Below are 25,498 nucleotides of genomic sequence, written 5' to 3'. Positions count from 1 at the left end.
TCTTCAATCACGACAGAATGAGAAGTAGAACAAAACTGTTGGATTATACTTCCCATGGTAAAAAAAACACACAAGAATCACTCCACTGATGATAAAGCACAAATTAATGCAGATTTATGTGGTCTTGAGAAAAAACATGCAAACAAAGGAGGAAGTAACTGGTAAATTATTAGATATAGGATCAATCACAATTTATAAGGGCAGGTTACTCTCAGCACTTTTTTTTTTGCTACAAGAAGCTACAAATCACTCACTGACATTTCCAGAAACACTTTCTCAGTTCAACATCTTTCTTTTTTTAACCTTTGGGATGAGACATAACTGCATTTGCAAGGTTATGGATACTCTGAATGTAATTTATGATTGAGTAATGTATCTGAAGAACAACATGTCTAAAACAGCAATAGAGTACCAGTCTCGTGTCAAAAAATATATCAATCATACAATTTTTTCCCCAGCATATACAATGTATATAGGATATGAATTTGACATAACTTTTCCAAAAAAGTCACAAAGTATTACACTGACTAAGAAATCTTCCACTGAATAAATTAAGTTAGATAGTTTGTATGGAGAGTGCATAAGTATGATACAGATAAATGCCTTGTGCAAATTTTTATATTACTCTGTCAATCATTCATTTTTGCTCCAATTGTTTGATGAAATAATGAAATGTAAAGTACATCAATCTCATCTGAAAACTTCATTTGCATCATAATTAAATTTGAAGAAAATCTGATTGACAAGGTTTTCACAGGGTTACAGTTGACAACTATTGCAACAGTACTTGCCCTTTTCTGCAATATTCACAGTGTGGGAAAATCCTGGGTTTTTTCAACTGCTGTTGTATTTTGGTCCAGTAAACAAAACAAAAGTATCGGAAACATCAACAAGCTATTAAAACATGTTCCTGAAAAAAATGTGCATATCAAATTATTTTTAAAAAAAATTTCATCCCTTTCATCCATAAGTGTTGTGGGGGACCTTCCGAGTCATTATAGAAGAAGCTATGCTGGACTAGGTAACAAAACTGACCTGCTAAATCTCCAGTGGCTGCAGAGGCTCCAAAGAAGTAGCCAGTAGGAAGATATACTCCATGGGCAGTAAAACATTCTTTCCAGCTATTCTTGCCATCAATATCCATGGAAACCTGAATAAACAAGATACATGTTGCCATAGAAACAATATGGTTCTTGCACAGTAGAGCTATTATATAGTTCTTTTCAACTGAGTGTATATACAGTATATACTTGCTTACAAGTTGGGTCCATTTGCAAACTGTATACATCAAAATTTGTCGTTGCATCATGCATTAGCCGATTTGGGAATAGTTTGTTAGCAGTAATTAATAACAGACCAAATAACACAGAGCCTGATCTGCCAGCACATACATTACGTAATGGCAGATTCAAGTTATGTTACTTGCAGTTTGACCGTACTAATTACTTAATATATATATATATATATATATATATATATATATATATATATATATATATATATATATGGTATTTTGTTTCCTCACATTTATTACACTGTATACACAGTTAAACCTGCCTTAAAGATCACCTGTATTACAGAATCACATCTTCAAGTCACCTGTCTTAAACAGACACCTTTTCACGGTTTTTAAAATTATCATGGAAATGAACCTTTATTTAAGGTATCATTCCACTCAGTGATGCTGCCAGAAAAATGAACCTTTATTTAAGGTATCACTCCACTCAGTGATGCTGCCAGGAATTAGTTTAAAGTGATAAGCTCCTTTCTTGTCACCAAAATGGGGGGGGGGGTAGGAAAAAAGTATGGGAAGAAGGGTAAAGAGAGATATATTTTGAAGAAATAAACATCCTTACCTTTTAATTTCTTTTTTAAATCTTATTTATTCAATTTATTTTAACCCTTAGAGTGCTAAACAGTTTTGCAGTCCAAGATCCCCCAGTGCTAAATTGTTTGAGAAATAAATAAACTTGCACTCTACTTTAAATTGCCTATACTTCAGTTAGGGTAGGTATTCTGCCATTTCTACATTTCACTTAAAAAAATACCACTGAAAAGAGGATTGATCGGCATGCCATATGTTTTTGTCTATTGACCATGTACATCAGCCTCGTATTGAACATAATTTTCAGGTTCAACATCAGACACTGACATTTCAATTTAACACTTTCCAATCTTCACTAATATGATATATTTTAAAACTTTAGGAATCACTGTCATTATCGCCATCATCAGCCATTTTTGGTTTTCTAGGTAGCCCATATTTTGAACAAGCACTTGTAAAACTTTCTTGATGAAAACAAGATTCAAACTATGACAGAATACTTGTTGTGCCAATCAAATTTAGTTGAACAACCATTTATATCAAGCTGAAGTACCTAAAAATGTTTAAAAAACTGTCTACCTGAAAAAATTACAGCATTATAAAACCTCTACCTGTGGTACAACTTATGTCGCAACAAATACTTTAAGGGTTAACCGTTAAAGAAAAACATACATGACATAGTACATTATTATATGCACATTTTTGAACAAATTTGTGGGAGTTTTCATGCATCACTGCTCTTCAAGTGTGCAAATTTGTAAAAGTGCATACCATGCCAGCATATCTGTTACACTGATCAACTTCTTATTATATAAATTCACAAAGATTTTTTTATGTTAAATACTAACCAATCCAAAAAAGATTTTTTTATGTTAAATACTAACCAATCCAAAAAAGATTTTTTTATGTTAAATACTAACCAATCAAAAAAGAGCATGGTTATGATGATTTTCAAAATGTTAGGTACAAGTGACCTGGTTGATTTAAACCTTTGTCATCCTACATAAAAATCTACAGAGGTTAAATTCAATAAACATTTTTTTGTCTGTTCAAGTTTTAATTCTGCTTTCTACTGAATTCAAGTAACATTCTTCATTGGCCAGAAAAACTCAAGGCCAAATGAGAGACACCCCGCCCCACCCCCGAGTTTTGTATGAGACTACAATAGGATCTTCATTAGTGTAATGTTATGTTAAGCAGTCACCTGTCATTGAAGATTGATTCTTCCACGTACCAGACTAAACATGTGTCTTTTAATTGGTGCTCAATGGCATTTTCAGCACTTTATTTATTTTAACATGCTGTGGAAAAGGTTCTAAATGTCTTTAATAAGTACACAATAAAGCAGTAGATCGAAGCAAACATGTAACACCTGAATTATGATTCTGACACTCCACCAACTGACCTACTTTAACTCCCCTGACACAACATAAAAAACATCTGACTATTAGTTTTGTCATGTGCAAAAAATTGTTCACTGCAAAAAATGTTTGAAAATGTATTAAACTGTAAATCTATATAATGATTTGTAAATGATTTCAATTATGGTGTCATGTGAAAACAACAGTCAGCAGGAGGGAAATAAGACAACAGTCCTGAGAACTTGATGTCTTGCCTGAAGATCTTGCTTTCTATAGATGGAGGCAAAATTGGAACAATAAGCATATCAGCCAATAAAATTCAGACATTTAGTAATATTATCCCCCATCATAGATGAATATAGAAATTATGACTTTAAAACCGTAATTCAGTAGCTTCACATAAATGCCACTGTTGAAGATAATGATGCCAGATTTGTCACCAAAACTTTGTGGATTGTCTGACTGTCACCAAAAAATTAAAAGTAATTATCTTAACATGTCATAAATCAATCATATTTTAACATCCAAACCTACAATGTAGCATGGGATTAAATTTTACCCACCGTACCTGGGCATAAAAGAGAGTAGTGGGAGAAAATCATTCGCTGGAGTAGAAAAGGTCAATCCACATTATGCATGCTGTGAAGTAATTCAAATTTAAGATGTCTAACATGACAATATGGATGTCCAACCTTCAATGTAGTCCTGGTACCAAGATGTCCAATGTGGTAGTATAGTAATCCAACCTACCGTCAGTGTAGTTCCCTGGTACCAATATGTCTAATATCGTAGTATAGTAATCCAACCTACCGTCAGTGTAGTTCCCTGGTACCAAGATGTCTAATATGGTAGTATCATAACTTCAGTGTAGTCCTGGTACCAAGATGTCTAATATGGCAATATAGTAATCCAACCTACCTTCAATGTAGTTCCATGGTACCAAGATGTCTAATATGGCAATATAGTAATCCAACCTACCTTCAATGTAGTCCTGGTACCAAGATGTCTAATATGGCAATATAGTAATCCAACCTACTTTCAGTGTAGTTCCATGGTAACAAGATATCTAACATGGCAATATAGTAATCCAACCTACCTTCAATGTAGTCCTGGTACCAAGATGTCTAATATGGCAATATAGTAATCCAACCTACCTTCAGTGTAGTTCCATGGTAGCAAGATATCTAACATGGCAATATAGTAATCCAACCTACCTTCAGTGTAGTTCCATGGTACCTAATTGCAATAAATGTATCATGGGGCTTGTTTCGAAACTGAGCCTCACATCCTGCTAGTGATGTGTGGGTTCCATCACGATCATGATCATAGTGTAGTGACCCATTGTTTATCATAGCTGACACATATGGATGCTGATGCTGAAAATAACCAATAATCTTCATTTAATTGTGTAAGTAAATACCAAACTTATGCTGTGGAATCATAAAATAAGATTAAAGTTATTATCATTTAACATTATGGAATAAGCTGTCTTGTAAGAAACAGAATAGACTCAAGAACTGAAAGACAGTGAATTAGGTTGAAATCTAACTTAAAGATATCCAATTAAAGGTATAAAAATATGCCAAGTGGTTTATTATTATATGCTCTAGCATATGTTAGGTAATTTAGTGTCAAGGCGATATAAGTGCATAGTGTCAGGCTCAAGGACACACTAATGGAGCATATAACAGTTATTTAATAACATGGCAATAAGTGCAAAGTGTCATGTCCTGGGACACACTAATGGAGCATATGACAGTTATACAATGCCATAGCAATAAGTGCATAGTGTCGTGCCCTGGGACACACTAATGGAGCATATGACAGTTATTTAATGTCATGGCAATAAGTGCAAAGTGTCATGTCCTGGGACACACTAATGGAGCATATAAAAGTTATTTAATAACATTGCAATAAGTGCAAAGTGCCATGTCATGGGACACACTAATGGAGCATATGACAGTTATTTAATGTCATGGCAATAAGTGCAAAGTGCCATGTCATGGGACACACTAATGGAGCATATGACAGTTATACAATGCCATAGCAATAAGTGCATAGTGTCGTGCCCTGGGACACACTAATGGAGCATATGACAGTTATTTAATGTCATGGCAATAAGTGCAAAGTGCCATGTCATGGGACACACTAATGGAGCATATGACAGTTATTCAATGCCATAACAATAAGTGCATAGTGTTGTGCCCTGGGACACACTAATGGAGCATATGACAGTTATTTAATGTCATGGCAGTAAGTGCAAAATGCCATGTCCTGGGACATAATAATGGAGCATATAACAGTTACTTAATAACATGGCAATAAGTACAAAGTGCTATGTCCTGGGACACACTAATGGCACTTATGACAGTTATTTAATGTCATGGCAATAAGTGCAAAGTGCCATGTCATGGGACATACTAATGGAGCATATAACAGTTATTTAATGTCATAGCAATAAGTGCAAAGTGCCATGTCATGGGACACACTAATGGAGCATATGACAGTTATTCAATGCCACAGCAATAAGTGCATAGTGTCGTGCCCTGGGACACTAATGGAGCATATGACATTTATTCAATGCTATGGCAATAAGTGCAGTGTCGTGCCCTGGGACACACTAATGTAGCTGACCCAGGCTGTTCAAATTTTCTTTTGTAAAACAGAATTAAGTTAAAAAATTAATACTTACAAATCCTTTTACTTTAGCTCATAATTATGCTTGTTAATTAAAATATTGATGACAGAAGTCCAGAATTTACAAAAAATAATAAAAAGTTTTCATTTCTGGGTAAACAGATGAAGATCACAACGATTTTATGATCATAATTTCAAGTACAGACCTGCAGGAAAATGCTTTATTACATGACTCCCATGTTATTTAGGTGAATAAACTTACATTTTTCAATAATATATATATATATATGTGAAATAACTCAGTGACATAATTTATAATATAATGGCATAACATAAGAGACAGGCATAATGTACAAAACATCTAAATGGTTTTTCACTTTAAAGAAAGGTCATTCAGTAAACTATCAACTGTATCACTGAAGTAAATCAGCACTTTTAAATGTGATAAATAGATTTTTACATCAGGACTAGTATTCTCAAAACTTTCTCAGAAAAAACAACCGAAACTTAGATTTTATAAACTGTTTAATTAACTATTTATTTAAGCAAACTTCAATAGGAAAAAATCAGAATCACATAACTTTCAGATTTTACTTCACTGACAAATTTCCATGATGTATGTGTTACCATAAAATTCCATATCTGACAAATTTCTATGATGTATGTGTTTACCTTAAATGTCACATCTAAAAAAAATTCCCTGATGTATATATGTACCACAAGTTTCATATCTGACACATTTCCATGATGCATATGTCTACCGTAAGTGTTTTATCTGAAAACGTTTCATAATCCATATCTGATACATTTCCATGATGCATATGTCTACCGTAAGTGTTTTATCTGAAAACGTTTCATAATCCGTATCGGATACATTTCCATGACGCATATGTCTACCGTAAGTGTTTTATCTGAAAACGTTTCATAATCCATGTCTTTACCAGAAGTGTCATATACGATTTTGGGGTTCCGAACTTCAACCTCAGTTTCATGTTTACACGGCTTTGAGAACATGAGGCCTGAAGACAATTATCAAAATTATGCAACAATCTTAAGGCAATGCCTATCAAAAAATGCTTTGTTAAAATAAATGTCATTTTGAATGAGGTGCCACCCCCACCCCATCCTCTAGTTCCTACTTACATTGTGTGGCCCATTATGATTGCTGTACGTATCCAAGAAAATTGCTAACCCAACAAAATAGTCCATGCTCCCAAATACTGGTCCTGGTAAGGAAGAGAAAATAACAAATTCCCTTGAATCTTATTGCAGAAAGAATCAAATGTATAACACAATAGTCTATGAAAATATGAGATGCAAAAATCATGTAAGTCTATGGAAATATGAGATGTAAATGAGGTATGTCTTTGGAAATATGAGACAAATGATGTATGTCTATGGAAATATGAGACGTAAATGATGTAAAAACTGGACAGAGCTGTCTGTCATTTGCAGTATACAAGTTCGTTAAAAAGATATCAGGCAGACTGGTACTATCATATAATCTGTATAATTGTGCAAACCTTATAGCACTTAATGACCTTTACACTCCTTAAGAGGCTGGTGATTTTGTGTACACATACCAACATTCAGTTTATATTCCACGATAAAGAATAAACTGAAACTAATTTGTACAGTGCTTGAGGTACACAATGATAATTACTGCCACATTAGCTAGGGTTCAAAAAGTAATATAATCAAATAAAATCTCTGTGTTTTAGAGTGTATATGTTTGTGTCAGTTTGTGTGCAAACTGAAGCAATATTGTGACTTGTGCAAGTTCAAAAATTAGCTGAAGCCCCAATGCTGCCATTACATTCGAAAAATTGTATATAAAAAATTGTCATAATAATGCAGAATCTTGAAAGATAATGGTCCTAAATATTGTTGGGTGTAATTAAAACTAGATAAAATATTGATGTTTCATCACATTATGAGCCAAGTAATTTCTCCCTCGAACCAAGAAACCTGGTAATTTTTTATATGCATATGAATTTATCTGATGTTGATTGGTGACATCCACGGATCAGCCAATTTGGTCAAAAGCTGGAACACAAGATTTGATGTCAATGTTGTAAACTGAAGACGCCACATTATTTTAGCAAGTATGCTTACTAATTAAGAAGGAAATACCCAACAGCTCAGTTCTTCTTCTGCCCAAGGTTGCCCTTACAATTATTCCAGCACCCCAGCTGATCACCAATACTCACCCAGTGTTATTTTTATTCAATGCATGCTCTTTCTTCTGAAATCTGCTTAAAAAAGCATGCCTACTTCTCTTCATTCCCTCTCAAATAAATTTTCCAACTAGTGCAAATGTTGTTGTTATTAGATGAGTAAATGGAATGAACAAAATCATACCAGTGTATAACAATAAGGGATGAAAGAAAATAAAACGAAAATTGATCTTGTACCTTCATTTCCTTTTCAAAACACTCATTACAGTGGTCCCCCTCATGAATGGCCCCCCCACTGACCAGTGACCACACACTCTTTACAGACAGAATCCCTTGGCACAGATGAGTTTTGTTTTCAAAAGTACCCTTCAAAAAAGGCCACCTCTCTAACGTGACCAGCGGCCAACATATTAGTGCACAATTGTAAAATTTATCCCTCACAAACAGCCACATTTTATAATTAACATGTGTCTAGAACCAATATTTAAATACAGTAAGGTAAGTAATCTGATTCTCTTTCTCGATGTCATGTTTTTATTACTGAAAAAAATGTTTGCTAAAGTACATGTACTACTAAGGTTGTTATTATATCAGTAACGGCAATGTTTGCAGGAAATGGGGCCAGCAATGTTTTGATACAGCTTTCGCCTTCGTGTTTTTTTTTTTTAAACTCATGATTACGACCAGATGTAAATGTCAAGATCATAACATGGTCAGAAAGAAATGGGGTCAACAATGTTTTGATAGAGCTTTGGGCTTCACACAGACTTTTTTAAAAAAATTGACGATTACGACCGAAGTAAATGTCAAGATCATAACATGGTTAGACAGGCTAAAAACAGATTTTGTGCATTAACATACACACACACAGAGAAACAATTAACCTTGAACAAAACAGGGTACCAAACAAAGACCAAAAAATCATGTGACAGTACATGTATCACTTCCTTTATAACAAGGTTTTTCATTTACGAAAATTTCGTCTGCAAAATAAAATTGCAGTACTGTACAATTAGCAACATAGGAATAAATCATTAAAAAACTTTAACATGTCATCACATAAACGAAGAAATAGTACTTTAGAAGGAAAAGGAAAAGTAAAAGTTATTCAACTTGACAACAATGGGGAGAGTTCACTTGCCTCAAGATTTTATGTTGCCAAGATTCAAATAAACAAGATCGTAAAAGATAAGGAGAATATTCTGTAGCAGTGGGAAAATAGAGTAAATGGAAAGAGAATTAATTTTAATATGAAACAATGTATGTACCAAAATTTAAATAACATTTCTGAATGGTTCTGCAATGCGCATGCCAACAATATCGAACTCATATTCCACGCCTAAGAATAAGAACTATTAATTTATGTTACCTTGAAATAACTCTATTTTTAAGACAAGAAGAACATTTTAATAATTAATGCTATTTTTAAATGATGTATTAACTGCTTTAAGTTATATGTAGCTTTCCTGCTATATACACATATACACAAACATCTCACATATATAGTCCCCCTCTGGAAAGGCCATCCCCTGTTTTATAAGGCCACTTTCAGAAGGGGTGGCCGTATAAGAGGGGGACCACTGTATTTAACAAATTTTGACCACAGTTCTGTACATTAAGCTACTTTCAATCTATCATACCTCTCGGTATAACAAGGTTAGGTAATAATGTGGTTAGTGGTAATGGACCCTGACTACCATGTTATAATGAGTGAGAGCTATAGTAACAAGGAACTTAACTTTGTGACACAAGTCAACTATATTTGGCATTAAAGTCACCCTATTGCTTGAACGGCTGTACTTTAGACACCTTTCATTTTGAATAAGTTACTCTCTGTACAAAACTCTTGAAAAAAATATGTTCATATATCATTTTTGTCAAGATTTAACGAAAGCTATAATAGCCCATTCAAAGTCATGATCAACTTACTGCAGATTACTTCAAGAATTACATATTTTGATAATTGTTTTATCAACTGTTATGTATATTTGATTTAATTTATATTTGATTTAATTTAATTGTTTGTTAGTTTTAATTTTTCTTATTCCATTACATGCTACTGTAATGTAATTTTATTTACTGCAATTTGACATTTTTTAAAAAATGATTTTGACCTGTTTTTTCGTAAACACCTAATATTAGAACTTTGTATCTTAATGCTGACCTAGTTCCTGATCTTGATTCAGAATCAGTAAACAACTTTTAAAATTTTTTTTATTCATTCTTAATGTGGAGTTTATTAGTGAATCGTGGCTGTAATGGGAGTATGTGATGTAAAGCTTCTATCTTGTTCTGGAAAGTGATCATGAAACCCTCATACAGGAATCTGTTTTGCATCTTAAATTAGTGTATAATCTTTTTCTATAGAGAATTTAGTCAATCTGGCTTTTAAACACGTAGATGTCAAGGTGTTAATTCTGTTGTGACCAGTTGGAGCTAGTTTTAATTTTTCTTCAAATTATTTGGATTCTAAGAGATTAATTCTTTTCCCTGGGAATATTTAAATGCTCATACAGAATTCTTGGACAAAGACATTTATTGAATTTTTATTTGGAATTCAAAACTGGAACATTATGTTCCATGGTTGAACAAAGAACAGTAGACACATCAGTACTACACTGACTATAGCATACGTCATCACCTTCCATTTAGGATTTTGTCAGGACTCGAATTTAGATTCATTAGAACATTTTATTACTAGGGCTTCTAATTTTTAATTCCTGAATTATTCTTGGATTATTTTTGGATTTGATTCTTAAAACCATAAGTTCTTTTCCTCATTTTTACCTCGTTTTTCAAGGGAAATAAATTATTTGTTAAATTTTAGAAAGCTTGTTGTCTTCATTTTTTTCTTGTTACTGTTTATGAAAACCTAAACACGTAACACAATCTAAACATTAAGCCAACATTTCAAAACTTTTACTACCATTTAATTCTGCCTCTGCTTAATTTCAAGTACAAGACAATTCCATGGTACTTCTGGGATAAAAATGAATATAGGAATTTACAGAAAGAAACACTAGCTTTTAAAGTATATTAAAGTATTACAGCAAGCTTTCAGGCAGTAATAACCGATGAAGGTGTGTATATCCTCAGATACTTGGACATTACAGTCACAAAAAACTGAACTTAGCACAATGAAGGCAGCCATTTGCAATACTTGATAGCCAATCAGATATCATGTAATCTAGTACTGGTTATTTTAATGCACAGACATCACAAACGTCCTGATAAACAGGAATATACTTGATTATATCCAGTGATACAAGACACAAATTTGTTATATGTATTTCATTAAGTCTATTTTCTTTCTTTGACTGGGGAAAATTCAGCTAACTATGGGAAAGCGGACTAGCATTAATGTCAAAATATAAAAATCATTATACAAACCTAACTGGAGTCTGTGTTTTGTATACCAAATGGCAAATCCATCTCCAAACAAGTTTTTCCCTGATCCATGGACATTAAATTGTACATGAAGCTCCCAGTTTCGCACTCGACAAGGCTATAAAAAAATCATATTGTAAACCATTAGAAAAAAAAAATGATGAGTACATTAATAATAAATTTAAATGTTATTTGTTTATAGAAGGTTAATCAGTTGTGAATGAATTATTTTTCCTGGACTCATTCCCTAAAATCTACAAAGACCACACTGAATAAAATAGCCTTTTGGCATACAAAAACTGTCTATACTGTTTTAGCCTGCTGCAATTTTTCAAGTAAAAGTGTGATATGCACACCAGGAGGTTTACCAGAGAATGTGTGATGCCCTTTTTTGCAATTTCTTGAGCAACTCCATATGTTGAAACAAATTTTCTTCTAAGGTATTTGATAAATATATACTGATGTACATATCTGACAAGCTGGATTACAAACATTTTTATCAAACCCAAAAGATAGCTTTTATGAAACTCAGTAAAACTTTAACACTGAGGTTGAAACAGGGTATGGACATGTGTAATGATGGATGAACACACAATGACAACAGATAAGTAAAACTTGAACATTGAGGTCAATGTCGAGTATGGACATGTGTACTGATGGACGAACACTCTCTGGCAAAAGTAAATATTTAACACTGAGGTCAATATAGGGCATGGGCAGGTGTACTGATGGATGTACACATACGCTGACAACAGCGATCGTTATGTAAAGCATGTGCTAAAGAACAATGTATATTTTTTATAGCCAGAACTAATTTACAATAAAAATGTCAACATTTTAAATATTCTTTCTACTGTTTCTACCATCAGGCTCATAGTATTTCCTACAGACCTTAAAAAGCTAATGATAAATCCAGAGAGTCAACCTGTAGTGATGTAAATGGGTGGGTGGGGCTTAAGTAGCTTTCAAATGACATTATTTCGATTACCATGGCAGCAGTACAATATTAGTGATTTATCTTTACTCATCAGGAGAATGATCATTTTGTCAAGTGTAAATTCTTGATCAAGCATACGAAAGCATATAAAATGTCAACTGGCAGAATAATCGATCAGTCTATGAAGAGATATACAAGTAATTCAGTTAAAAATTTATTACTATAAGGGCTGTTTATTCGAAGGAATAAAAAAGGTGTCAGTGCACAAAATTTTGGAGGATTCAGTCTCATTTGACAGTAAGCATAACATTTAAACAAAAATATACACAACATTTTCACTCTGCCAAAATTGATTCCCTCTTTCAATGTGCATTTGCCAAACTGATTCCAATTGTGAATCAGTGCATCAAGAATGACCAATGAACTCTGAAACTCTTCAGCGGGCAAAATCCATCTTGGCTGTAATGGTGACCAAAAGTGTCAAATTGGGTATTGTCGTTAATCAACAACTGATGAAAATAATGACATCCATTCATGGACGTATATGACCGATTCTTTATCTCAAATATACCAAGGGAATACACTCACATTATATACCATTAACAAGGTCATAATTAGATTCTGAACCGAGAAAAAGACACTGTACAGAAAGAAAGAAAATGTCTAGAATAGTATTTTTCAAAGGTAATTAGGTTATAGTATATGGAATAGGATCATGACACCTAAATAGTAATGGAGAGATAAAATTGTGCCATGGTGCAGCACAAGTCTAAATTGGCTGGTAAGAAATACTAGCACTGAGGATTTAATTGCTGTGGTGGTGTGGGTGAGAAATTTTTGTTTACATTTTTGTTTTCTTCTATTGTTTGAAAAATTCTTTTTTCAGCTATCTAATCCATATGTATCATCAGGTAAAAAAATATGAATACTTAATACACAGTGGAAACGATAATCTGGCTTTAAAGAAAATCCCAGCTTAAACACCTCTAAAAGCATAATGGTTGAGGCCTTATTTTGTTAAACACCCCATAAAGCATAAAGGCTGAGGCCTTATTTTGTTAAACACCCCTAAAAGCATAATGGTTGAGGCCTAATTTTCTTACTCACCTGATGTTGGAGTATATAAAACTTTACGATGTATACATCTACCAAAGTATCAGTTCATCTTCACCTTCATTAAAACAAAAATGAAGGTTTTGTGATGGTTTCATAATCAAGCTGCAGACTGGTTTATGTAGAGAATCCTGACCCCATAATTTATCAATGACATAACTACATGTACCATGAAAGCAATTAGATAAATACACAGCAAAACACATACTATTTATTGATTATATTTATAAAACCAGTAAGGTGCTAACATAACTTGACTAGAGCCACTGTATCAAGTAAAACTGGCAGTGGATGGTACATATTATTGTAAACCTGAAACTTAAATTTTCTTCCTCGATTTGACACTTTTCAATAATTTTATTATTCCATTGTGATGAAAGGTGAGTTTTTCACTGAATATAGAGCAGACACACAAAGGATTTAAATGTGGTGATAATAATTTGCACTTTCTTAAAATTGGTCTGCTTTGGGGGAAGTTAAAACGGGGAAAATTTCTCGACTTTTTTTTTACAAAACAAAACCCAGGTGTACAATTTTAAAACTAAAGTGATGTTTTTCATCCCCTTGTAAATTTATCTACCATTCAGAAATGCCTGTATTGTCAGAACTATCATGCTGAATAGCAACAAATAGCAAAATCTCAACTTCGGGGTAAAATGCTAAAAAAAACGAGTGAATCTTGTGTTAAATCCTTATCATGCATAATGCTGTCAATCATACATAAAAAAATACCTGTTAAAGCACTCTCGTTGTGAACTAATGTAATGCCAATACATTTCAGAAATATCAACAAAACAAGAGACAGGATGAAATTCTATTTTTATGTCTGCATTTTTGTAGATATAATCTAAACAGTCATATATGTCCATATGTCTCTGCATCTGCCTTATGTTCCCCTTTCAGTGTTGGACCTAGGATCCTAAAGGCATGGGATTTTTTGTCCCAATGTCCTCCAAATCTGGGGGATACATACAAATTCAAAAGGGGACAAAGAAAATTATACAAACTCCTTGACCTTAGTATTCCTAACAAAAAATACAAATAATCATAGTTGCTACCATGGCTGTACTATCTTAATTCATCTTCTGCCATGTGTTGTCCATCTTTTCTGCGGAGTTTAATTTTACTGTAAGCAAAGTTGTATCAAGTAACCCTTCAAAGTTTTAAAAAATTTACATATTCAACTGCAAAAACCAATACGTGTACTTAGGAATCTTCCATTCTGGATCTATCTCTCTAATCAAACATTCACAAATTATCTACAAGAGCTTTACAAAACAATTTTCATTTTCCCATTTCTTTTTTTTAAAATGGTCTGATAGTAATTCATTAATTAAATGATAAATTACAATTTCTGCAAGTTCCTTGATTCAGAATTTTATTCCTTTTTGTAAATAATTCAATCTCAAAAATATTTAATACCACATGTCATCCATGATTTTGTAGAGAAACTTGGAAAATATCGTAACATTTAATATTTCAACTGCCAATCATTATCCTGAAATCTTGATCACTTTGAATAACTTTGATGATTGCAAGGACCATCATAAATATATTCAGTTATCGGACACCGACACTGACATATTCAGCTATCAGACACCAACACTGACATATTCAGTTATCAGACACCAACACTGACATATTCAGTTATCAGACACCAACACTAACATATTCAGTTATCAGACACCAACACTGACATATTCAGTTATCAGACACCAACACTGACATATTCAGTTATTAAACACCAACATCAACACATTCAGTTATCGGACACCAACACTGACATATTCAGTTATCAGACACCAACACTGACATATTCAATTATCAGACACCAACACTGACACATTCAGTTATCAGACACATAACAAGGAACAAATGTAGGTGGATATTTTTATGTCACTCAAATATATAAACATGTATCATGGACATGTGCATGCTGGGAGGGACTGAGGCAGGGTTATTGCAGAAGTCAAGATTATGGGCATTCAAACATGCAGGAAACCGATGAACCATTGCTATTTATAACATGACATATTTGCCATGATGAGTAGATGACAACAGAGGGTAGTGGGGTAAAAAGTACATCATACATTAAAATTGTACACATGAGTAACTCATCATAGTTTAAAATTGTACACATGAGTAACTCATCATAAATTAAAATTGTACACATGAGTAACTCATCATAAATTAAAATTGTATACGAGTAACTCTGGATATTTGTGATGACTTTGATATCTAGTTTAAAATTGGGTTCAATACATTCAAGTACACCTCTCCCTCATAAATCGTGCACAATGGGGTGAACAAATATTGACTGCACTATAAACGAGGGCACGAATTACAGAGGAACATAATTTTGTTTTTAAAAATCTGCTTAAACATCGAGTCAGGGTAGGGGACTGGGCTGTTTAATGACTGAATCCTCGTTTTACAATCACGTCGATAATAATTGTTAATAACTCACTTTTTCTAATGAAGCTGTTCATTATTATGTATTAATAAAATTTATTTTCATTTTATTTAATGTCCAATGTGAAAGATCGTTCCAACTGGTTTCAGCAACCATCATGTGTACATGAAAACACCTGTGTATTATGTCACTGCTTTTTGTTTTGTTGACTAGTCTGGTTCCCGGAGTGGTATTTAATAGTATCCTGCCAAATTGGGAGTCTGTTAGCTGGAACTAGACTAAAGATTGATATACCGCCAAACAGGATTCCTTGTTTTTTTAAAAACAAGCAACATTTATTTTGTGAGACAATCATCTACATTGATACTCAATTTGTGATTTGTTCAATTAGTACATTATTGATGTTGTGATTTCACTGTAAGTGATAGCGAAACTTCCTATCATCCTTGAGGACAACTCTTAGTGCCAGTTCAGAAGTTCTCTGAAACTCGCTTGCCCACAATGGTCTGTATCTATGAAACCAAGCTCTTTATTGTACGAAGTATTCTTTTAGCTTGGCTGCCTTGCTATCTTCGATCACAGTTATGAATGAGTTGGTTAATTTAAGGTAGTTTATGTTACATACACAATCATATTTTTAACAGTGTTTGATTGATCCATTAAGTGAGTTCACCCGACATACAACCGGGGACATTAGCTTTTAAGTTTGTAGTATTTGCATGCCTTTTAACTTTTCTTTGAATCCACCACCTTTATTTGATTCTAAAGACAAAATTAATATGATAATATAAAGGAGGCCTGCTTATAATTCAGTCTAACATTACAACAAATACTTCTTCAAGTCAGTTATCAAAACACGGTCAGCACTTAATTAGGTTCTCAGAGAAATGCTTGCGGACATAGCTGTTACAGCAGACTGACACATTTTACGTTTAAATATACATTGCATTTATAAGATTACACTTAAGAGGAGCTAAAAGATAGAATCAAAACACAAATTTCACTTAACAAACTTCTTATTAAAAGTTGATAATTTTAAAATGTTGATTAAAATTTCAAGTTCCTATCTACCATTTTCAACTACAAAATGAACGATGTATCAACATTTCAGTTATGGATTTTGATCACGATTTTCTTTAAGTTTTAAGAAATAGGGATAATTTTTTTTGTATTTTCTGGTTTAGAAAAATGGGATCCATGCCTGACCCAGCATTATAGGCAGGTTTGCAAGTTATCAGGGCATGAGTTATTGACGGAGTGGTGTATTTATATTACAGATGCAGGGCCTTCTATCAGATTTAAAGTTAAAGAGGGAGTTGCCAAGGTAGGCAGGGGTTTTGGGGGGGACCTCCCCAAACAGATATACAGGTTTTTTTTTCAAGTAGCCAGGTGTAATGTAAAAGTAATCAAGAAAATCACTCCGCTCCAGCTGATAAGGAAAGCCCTGCAGATGTATATTATAGACTCAAAAGTCAAGTCCAACTCTGAACAATACAGACCCTGATCTGCCATAACATAATGTACCAGCAAATCAGGGTCTGTGATCTTTGATTCGCTGATTAGTCCTGACAAACTGCATAGACCTGGATATGCAGTGCATTATGCAATGACAGATCTGGGTATGTGCAGTTTGCAGTTGGACTTGACTTATAAGCAAGTATATAAAGTGAGTGGCAAAATAACAAAATTAATACATCATATGCCCCAAGCTGAATAAAGATCAATTGTAAACCAGTCATACAGTTCTGTATAAAATGAAAACTGTACATTGAAAATATTCTACTTTACCACTTACCACACTATTCCAGATAGCTCCCTGTCGACTCTGGTGATCTGAAGTTAGCCGTATGTAGTTGTTTGTTAACATCGTACTCCCAATAAAATCCCAGGTGGGAATATTCATAGCTGTAGCTACAAAAAAAAATGTAACACTCTAAAAAAAGTACTTTGTACTATGAAACAGTCTACAATTGTCTGTAATGGTTCTTTGTGCACAACCAAACAATACTGTACATGAAATATACATTGCCTAAACATGCTTTCCTAATTTGTTTTTATTAGTGTTTCTATGCATTTCTCTTTTCATATGCATGAAACAGCTGTTGTTGTTTTGGGGTTTAATGCCATTTTTCAGCGAATGGTAGACTATACATGGTGGCCAGTATAACTGGTGGCAGAAAAACCAAACCCAGGAAAAGCCTGGTAAGAACCACCAACCCATAAGAAGTTACTAGCAAGCTTTCTCACATGCCCACACTGGCCAAGCCAGAGACTCAAACCCACATGCCCACACTGGCCAAGCCAGAGACTCAAGCCCACATGGACAGAGGTTAGATGGCAATGACTGGTACAGGTGGGCGCTTTAGACCATTTGGCCACCCAGGGACCCTCATGAAATATGGTAGTCACATATTTTCCTAAAATGAATGTACAGTTTCTGAATGTAGCAGGTGAAAATGACTAACTTTATATATTTATATTTATCACCAAATTATTCAAAAGCTGCAGAAATATTGTGATTAAGTCCATCAATGAATATATATGATCAGGTGTACAGGTACATACATGTATAATGTCCTTAAACTCATCTTATACCACTGAAGCTACATACATGAAACTTTGGTCATAATAGTTCTACGGGTCAAGATAGTGCCATCACTTGGAATATTGAGTGAAGATCTTTGGGTTGGGTGATTTTACATTAATTTCAAATAATCCAGGTGTTGTATGTCTCACACATATGAGAAATGGCAAGTGTAATCATACTTCACTTGTTACTTTTTGATCTTTCCCATGTTCTACATTTTAGTAACCCATGTCCAGGATATGCTCTAATTTTAGCTGGTATTCCAGACTGGTGTTAGGAAGTGTGACACTGAATAATGACATCAGACACAGTCTGTGATGTCTGGTATTCCAGACTGGTGTTAGGAAGTGTGATACTGGATAATGACATTAGACACAGTCTGTGATGTCTGGTATTCCATACTGGTGTTAGGAAGTGTGATACTGAATAATGACATCAGACACAGTCTGTGATGTCTGGTATTCCATACTGGTGTTAGGAAGTGTGATACTGAATAATGACATCAGACACAGTCTGTGATGTCTGGTATTCCAGACTGGTGTCAGGAAGTGTGATACTGAATACATGTAATGACATCAGACATAGTCTGTGATAACTGGTATTCCAGACTAGTGTTAGGAAGTGTGATACTGAATAATGACATTAGACACAGTCTGTGATGTCTGGTATTCCCGACTGCTGTTAGGAAGTGTGATACCGAATAATGACATCAGACACAGACACCAATGTCTAGTTGACATAAGACACATTCTCCAATGTGTAGTTGACGTCATACACATTCTCCAATATCTAGTTTACATCAGACACGGTCTACAATACCATGCTGACACCAGACATTGTCTCCAGTGTCTAGCTGAGATCAGACACATTTTTCAATGTCCAGTCAACATCAGACGTGGTCTCCAAATGTTTAGTTAATTACATGTTGAGCACTGTAAGATAGAGAGTAAAGACTTGGAATTAACTTAGCAGCAAAATGAATGGCAGACATTGAAAACTGGACATACAAGCATGTATTATTACTGTATATAAACAATGAAGGAACTCGTGAAATGACAAAAATGAGTCACTATGAGGATAAATCTAGATTACAACAATAGTAAGAGCAAACTTACATAAAAGGGAAATAGCTTGTATTTTTCATGCCATCTTGTGTGTGTGTGTGTGTGATTTGGATTTTTAACATAGGTTTTAAAAAAATTCAGTCATATTGCTATGATGTCTGCAGAGTGGCAGTTTATCGGGATGTCTAGCACTGGGGCATCATGCCGCAGACATGCAGCATAATGTTCCACCCATTCACATTATCCTGACACATGCCAACCAGTCATAACACTACTTCTTAATGCTGAACGCCTAGCAAGGCAGCTGTCAGTACCATTTTTATAAGTCTTTGGTATGACTCGGCTGGGGTTTGAACCCGCGACCTCCTGCATCTGGGGCAGATGCTCTAACCATTAGGCCACTGGAGCGGTCTAAGGCCATCTTGTAAAAGGGCAATGAAATAAAGCAGAATTAAATCAACACAAGGAAAACAAAGTCTTTTAGAACCACATCTCGTGTATAAAAACCTGAAATTAACAGCAGTCATTCGTATCCAGAAATTACTAGCACAAGCAACCATATCCAGAAATTATCAGCTCGGACATAAGTATTCACTATTTTTTCAACATTTTTCTGAAATAAATTCCGTAAAAGTCACTCATTCAGACATAGTGTAAACATGTCTCAGAAAATGAAGCAATATGATAAATTTAGGTTAGATTGTTATAAAATTCTATATAAAAAATTAGCCGTCTTTCTGTGGTATTAGAATAATGAATCAGTCAAATTTACATGTCCAAAATTTCTTGGATACTGTGTGCATCTCTATTTAGAAAGAACCATAGCCACTGATTATGACTTCAATTCTTGCACTGCTTTTCACATGGTCTAAAACATGTCACAAAATTATGCAGCCTATAATATTCGCTTACCATCCTGTTTGTTTGTATTCCCTATATCAAAGATGCAAAAACCTTGATCATTTCATTCATAAATTTGTAACTTCTAACCCGACTGTCATCAGATGGTCCCTAACATGGTCAACTTATTGGTGTTTCAAACTGTCTGCTCACTGTTTTTCTCTGGTTTCTAAAACAGTCCATTTCAGTAAAAACTGTCACCTGCACCCAAGATAACCCAAGATTACAATGTACAATTTTAATATTGAAAAAATATTTAATGAATAATAAAAAGAACTCTTTCATTAACAATTGTTCAAAGAGATGTAACTCCTAATTTCCAGAATGACCCAGAGCTTATAGAAGATAGTGAAACTATGTTGCCCAAAATATGAACTTGTGACATTGTCCATGCAAACATGGAAACTTTGTCAGAGGTCTTACTAGAATGTTAAAACTAGCAGTCCAGGACTCCAAACTTAGTAAAAATAGGAGTCCCACCAGCAAAAGTTGCAGACCCCTTGCAGAAGCATGCTGAAGTGGCTAAATGTCCATTAAAATGCCAGGAATAAACAGACAAAACGTTGTCAGTTAGAATTAGTTGTAATTATTTATTATTCTTTGAAAATTATGTATTAAAATTGATATATACAAATATATTCTTTGACTATAAAATATAGTTCACTTTTGTCTATGTTGCATTTCACAAAATTTTTGCATTTCAATTTTTTTCCTGAGGCATGGCTTTGGATCATATTCCTTCATACCATGTCCTTCTTTGACTTGCATCAATTGCGTTAAGGTCTTGTTTTATTCTGGACCTTCCCTTCATCATTATTGTGTTCTGCACACTGAAGCCTCTTTTGCATGCCACGGATGTTACTGGTAACACCAACACAATTGCAGTGAGTTGTACGGGCTTCTGTTAGTGTGCAGTTCAATGATTTTATGACTACCTAGCAAGTAGGTGGTCTTCAGATGTCTCCTGCCTAGAAAATGTGGAACTTTGCAGATTAGAAGAACCAGTAGTTGCCATTGAGTTTAAGTTTCCACATTCTTTATAACTGATGTTATATTGCTAGATTAACAGTAGGACACATTCTTACTATGAAATTAATGGGTACATTAAATGTTTCTGACTGGTTGTAGCAGTCATTTTAAGGGTACATCTAATAAAAGTAAACACAGTGATCCTGCTCTTCAGTACAGTTTGTTCAATCAAGGAATTTAAAGGGTGCATTAAAAAAAAATGGATAATTAATATAAATCCTAGTAAAAGTAATAAATTTCATGTCACCAATAGTCACTTGCATAATTTCTAAATTTGTGCTTGTATCTAACCCTGCAATTATTTTAATTTCAAAGCACTACTGCCACATATCTTTTGAATGATGAAAAACAATATAGAGTAAGACCATATGAAGGATGTTACTAATGTAACATTTTGGCTGAAATACATATGAAACATAGGATAACATTTATTGTTAACTTTACAAGTCAATTACTCTTTGAATTTTATATTAATAATAATAATAAAATTGGCTGGAATGCAGTGGAAGCCCAGAATGACAAAATCTGATTAAACGATTAAAATCAAGTATGGTTCTTTAATGAAATGTGTAAAAATATAAATATATTGAATAAAGTGTTCAGACAGCTTTGTTGTTGTTGTTTTAAGGTTTAACACCATTTTCAGCACACAATAGGCTATACATGGCTACCAGTATTAATGGTGGAGGAAGAACATGGCAAAACCTCAGAAAGAACCACCGACCCAAGTGAAGCTACTGGCAAGATTTCTCACATAAACACATTGGCCGAATCCGAGACTTGAACCTACGTAGACAGAGGTGAGATGGCAGTGATCTGTAATGGAGAGCTCTTTAGAACACTCATCAATGAAAACGGTAGATTTAAACAACATTCAAATATTCAATTTAGAATTAAAAGGTGCCTCACCTTAATTTATTCAACTAAAACGCTCGTAAGACAGCTTTGTTTCGTTCAAGATATTTATCATCCTTTTAGAAGATTTCAGCATTCCCTGCCTCCATCATATTACAGCAACTAAACTGTAATTCAACCAAACTTGAAAACATGTTTTTTTGCTTCTGTCAGGATTTAAATTTATTTGAATAAAGACATCTGTGTAAGTAACGTCTGACCAAAGCGTGATGACTTTAATTTGCTGCCAAGTTGTGATATTCCTGAAATTTTTATTTCCAGTTCCGATGTTAGTTGGCCTCGGAACAAGCTACACAACACTGTTATTCAGGCAGTAAGACTGCGACCTAAAAAAACACAAATGTATCAGGGGAGGCGTCTTACACTGAAGGACTGGACTACCCCACCCCTCTTTCAATATCACAGGAAGTATGTGGAGACCCCAGTAAACCAAATAGTGTCACCTACCAGAAACGACAGGCTTGCTTGGTGTTGCCTGTATGGCACAAATGCAAACAACCATTTGGCCATGAATACTTTGAAACTATCAATTCACATGTTAGCTTCCCTATGAAACTACGTATGAGAAAGGTCACACCCTATCTCCGACATCACAGTATCTGACACAATTCGTGACTTTCTGCATATTTACATAAAACTCTGTATAAAACTAGATACGTGTACCTTGATAAGGTTTTACTAATGTGTGTTCCTTTTTTAAAAAATCATGTGTATTCCTTTCCGATGACGAAGTTTCAAAAATTAAAATGAGAGCGAAGGAAACTAGTACGCACTTGGGCGCAGCCATTTTGTACATGTGTTGGACCCTAAAATAGTACTTCCGGGTCATTTAGATACTACGAAAGGATATTTCCCGTATTCAAGGGCGTCGCTGGTGTGTACTACAGTACCATTCTGCTTTTTTTTACGAGGCAATAATTTACACGAATTAGATTACCTAAAAAAACCAATCTCTTCAGGTTATGTAGTATCCAAGTCACTTTCTGCTGTGATTTTTTTCCTTTCCCATCTATCTCCTTTTTCATCTTTTGTAATACAATGCTGTCGGGCATTTATGCACCCTTAAGGTTTCCGTCTCCAATATTGAAGCAAAACGCATCCGAATTCGACCGATCGACGAAAAGAAAATACAGCAATGCTTACCATTTGAAAAGAGGCAATTGTCACCAGAATATTCTGTTCAAAATAATATTAATTTTGGACACAGGGGATGCCACCCCTGTGCTTTCCTGACTCGCGATTTGCTGGCCTATTCTGCGGACAGCATTGAAAAGATTTAATGTTTATCCATCGGGCTATAGAAATGAAATACATTACTTTCGACTGTTTCTGTCAGCAGTTCAGTCGAGTAAGTAGGTCAGGTTTATAGCTATTTTTTTAGATAAAAAATTCAAGTAAAAAATGCCAATAAATGGCAAGAGATATTAAGCAAACTAAACCGATCTTGTAAAAAAGCTAGTAAAGTTCAATGTTTTATATAAAAAAAATAACTATTATGTGGAAGAGAAACAACAATGAATAGGATGTAATGTGTTTACAACGTCTTATTGATGGTGAAAAAATTACTAATGAATTTGGAAACAGACTATACGCCGGGGATTTTGTACGTGTGGGACAACTTCTTGCAAAATTGGGAACTTTGATTAAAATGCAGTATTGTTTTATGGTATACATTTCCCTCTTTTATATAATGTATTTATTTGTATGATTTTAAAAGATACATAGTAAATCGGATTTTCCGTGTTACAGGTTCAAGAAGGTCATGGAGTGGGTCTTCATGTTGACATTTAGAAATCACATTTTCATATTCATTTCGAGTAGAAATGCGGGATATTTTTGTACACTTTATGAATATGACTTTCCTTAATTAAAGTACGATCGTTCTTTCTTGATACAAAATGGATTTTTGAACAAAAATAACACGTGATTCAATGTTTACAGAAATGACGTATCGTTGCGCAGAATTACCCAAGCGCAGAATTAGCCGACATGGTGGTACTTTCTTTTGCTCAAATTCGTAAATCATGTATTTCGCGTGGTATCTTTGGAACTAAAAAGTACACTTATGTCGTAGATAATTAGTATTCTGATCTGCTTTAGTAAATTAAATATTTAATTTCCCACTTATGCAAATTTGACTTTAATAATAGTGTATAACGGAAGGCACTCATTCAAACGTGTAACCTTAAATAAAAGAGAATAAAAAAGAGACATATTGCCTATTAGTTTTGTTGGTGATATAGACCATATAACGCATATTTTAATACCAACAGACCAAGAATAATGAAAAAGGGTATCTTTTGTAATAAGATTACCGATTTTTGTTTCTGACAAGATGCAACATGAATGTATCAATCTCAGAAGAACTCACGAAAGAAGAAATAAAACAATTATTAAATCAACGCGACTGATCTATTAAATCAATGCATAAAGTAATGAAACTTCAACGCGTTAGTACACCAGTACCAGATCAGCGTATTACGTGTCATCTGCTTAATTTAATTCTCCTTTACCTGGCTTGTCATCTTCCTGGTCTCTCCAGGAAAATAAACATCAACGTAATAACCTTTTTCCATACTCATTAATGGATACGCCTGCCAAATTAAATACTACTTTTCAGATGTATTTTCATTTTGTCGCACACAGATGACATTAACATATTGATACAAGTTTGCATATCCTTAACATCTAGCAGTCCGCCATTTACTTTACGGACAATATACATCAGCAGATACGCCAAGAAAAGGACAGGGAAGCAGTCAACAATATTAAAAAAAATATGTTGATTCTTTCCATATCAGTACAAAATGATGCATTTAAACTACATCTCTGTAGACCGCTCCTGTGGCCTAGTGGTAGGGCGTCCGCCTCGGATGCGGGAGGTCGCGGTTTCGAACTCTGGCCGAGTCATACCAAAGACTTTAAAAATGGTAATATCTGCCTCGCTTGGCGCTCAGCATTAAGAGGTTAGTGTTAGGACTGGTCGGCCTGGTGTCAGGATAATGTGACTGGACATGATGCCCCAGTGCTAAACATCACTATAAACTGTCACACTGCAGACATCGTAGCGATATGACTGCCAAACTGTAAAAGCGACGTTAAAAATCTAAATCACACACATACCTCTGTGTATTTTTCTTCACCAATCTGTAT

The 25,498-nt window shown here is 34.2% G+C and overlaps 1 protein-coding gene across 1 annotated transcript in view; it reads right to left on the bottom strand.

Annotated features, from left to right (window-relative positions):
* The window catches only part of LOC149795896 (vesicular integral-membrane protein VIP36-like), a 40,643-nt gene extending 17,505 nt beyond the window's left edge, over window positions 1-23,138 (bottom strand). Inside the window, exons 1-6 of the mRNA XM_089965814.1 lie at window positions 23,009-23,138; window positions 17,646-17,761; window positions 11,391-11,505; window positions 6,967-7,049; window positions 4,401-4,562; window positions 1,036-1,150 (exon numbers count right to left, since the gene is read on the bottom strand). Coding sequence (XP_089821940.1) covers window positions 1,036-1,150; window positions 4,401-4,562; window positions 6,967-7,049; window positions 11,391-11,505; window positions 17,646-17,761; window positions 23,009-23,132 — 715 coding nt within the window. The 5' untranslated portion in view covers window positions 23,133-23,138. The remainder of the gene's footprint in view (window positions 1-1,035; window positions 1,151-4,400; window positions 4,563-6,966; window positions 7,050-11,390; window positions 11,506-17,645; window positions 17,762-23,008) is intronic.
* Between the last annotated feature and the right edge of the window lie 2,360 nt (window positions 23,139-25,498).

Source organism: Sinohyriopsis cumingii, chromosome 7 (assembly GCF_028554795.1).
Source record: "Sinohyriopsis cumingii isolate HCF-2022 chromosome 7, ASM2855479v2, whole genome shotgun sequence".
NCBI lineage: Eukaryota > Metazoa > Mollusca > Bivalvia > Unionida > Unionidae > Sinohyriopsis > Sinohyriopsis cumingii.
The sequence above is the reverse complement of the archived record's forward strand: the minus strand, read 5'-3'. Positions and strand labels throughout refer to the sequence as shown.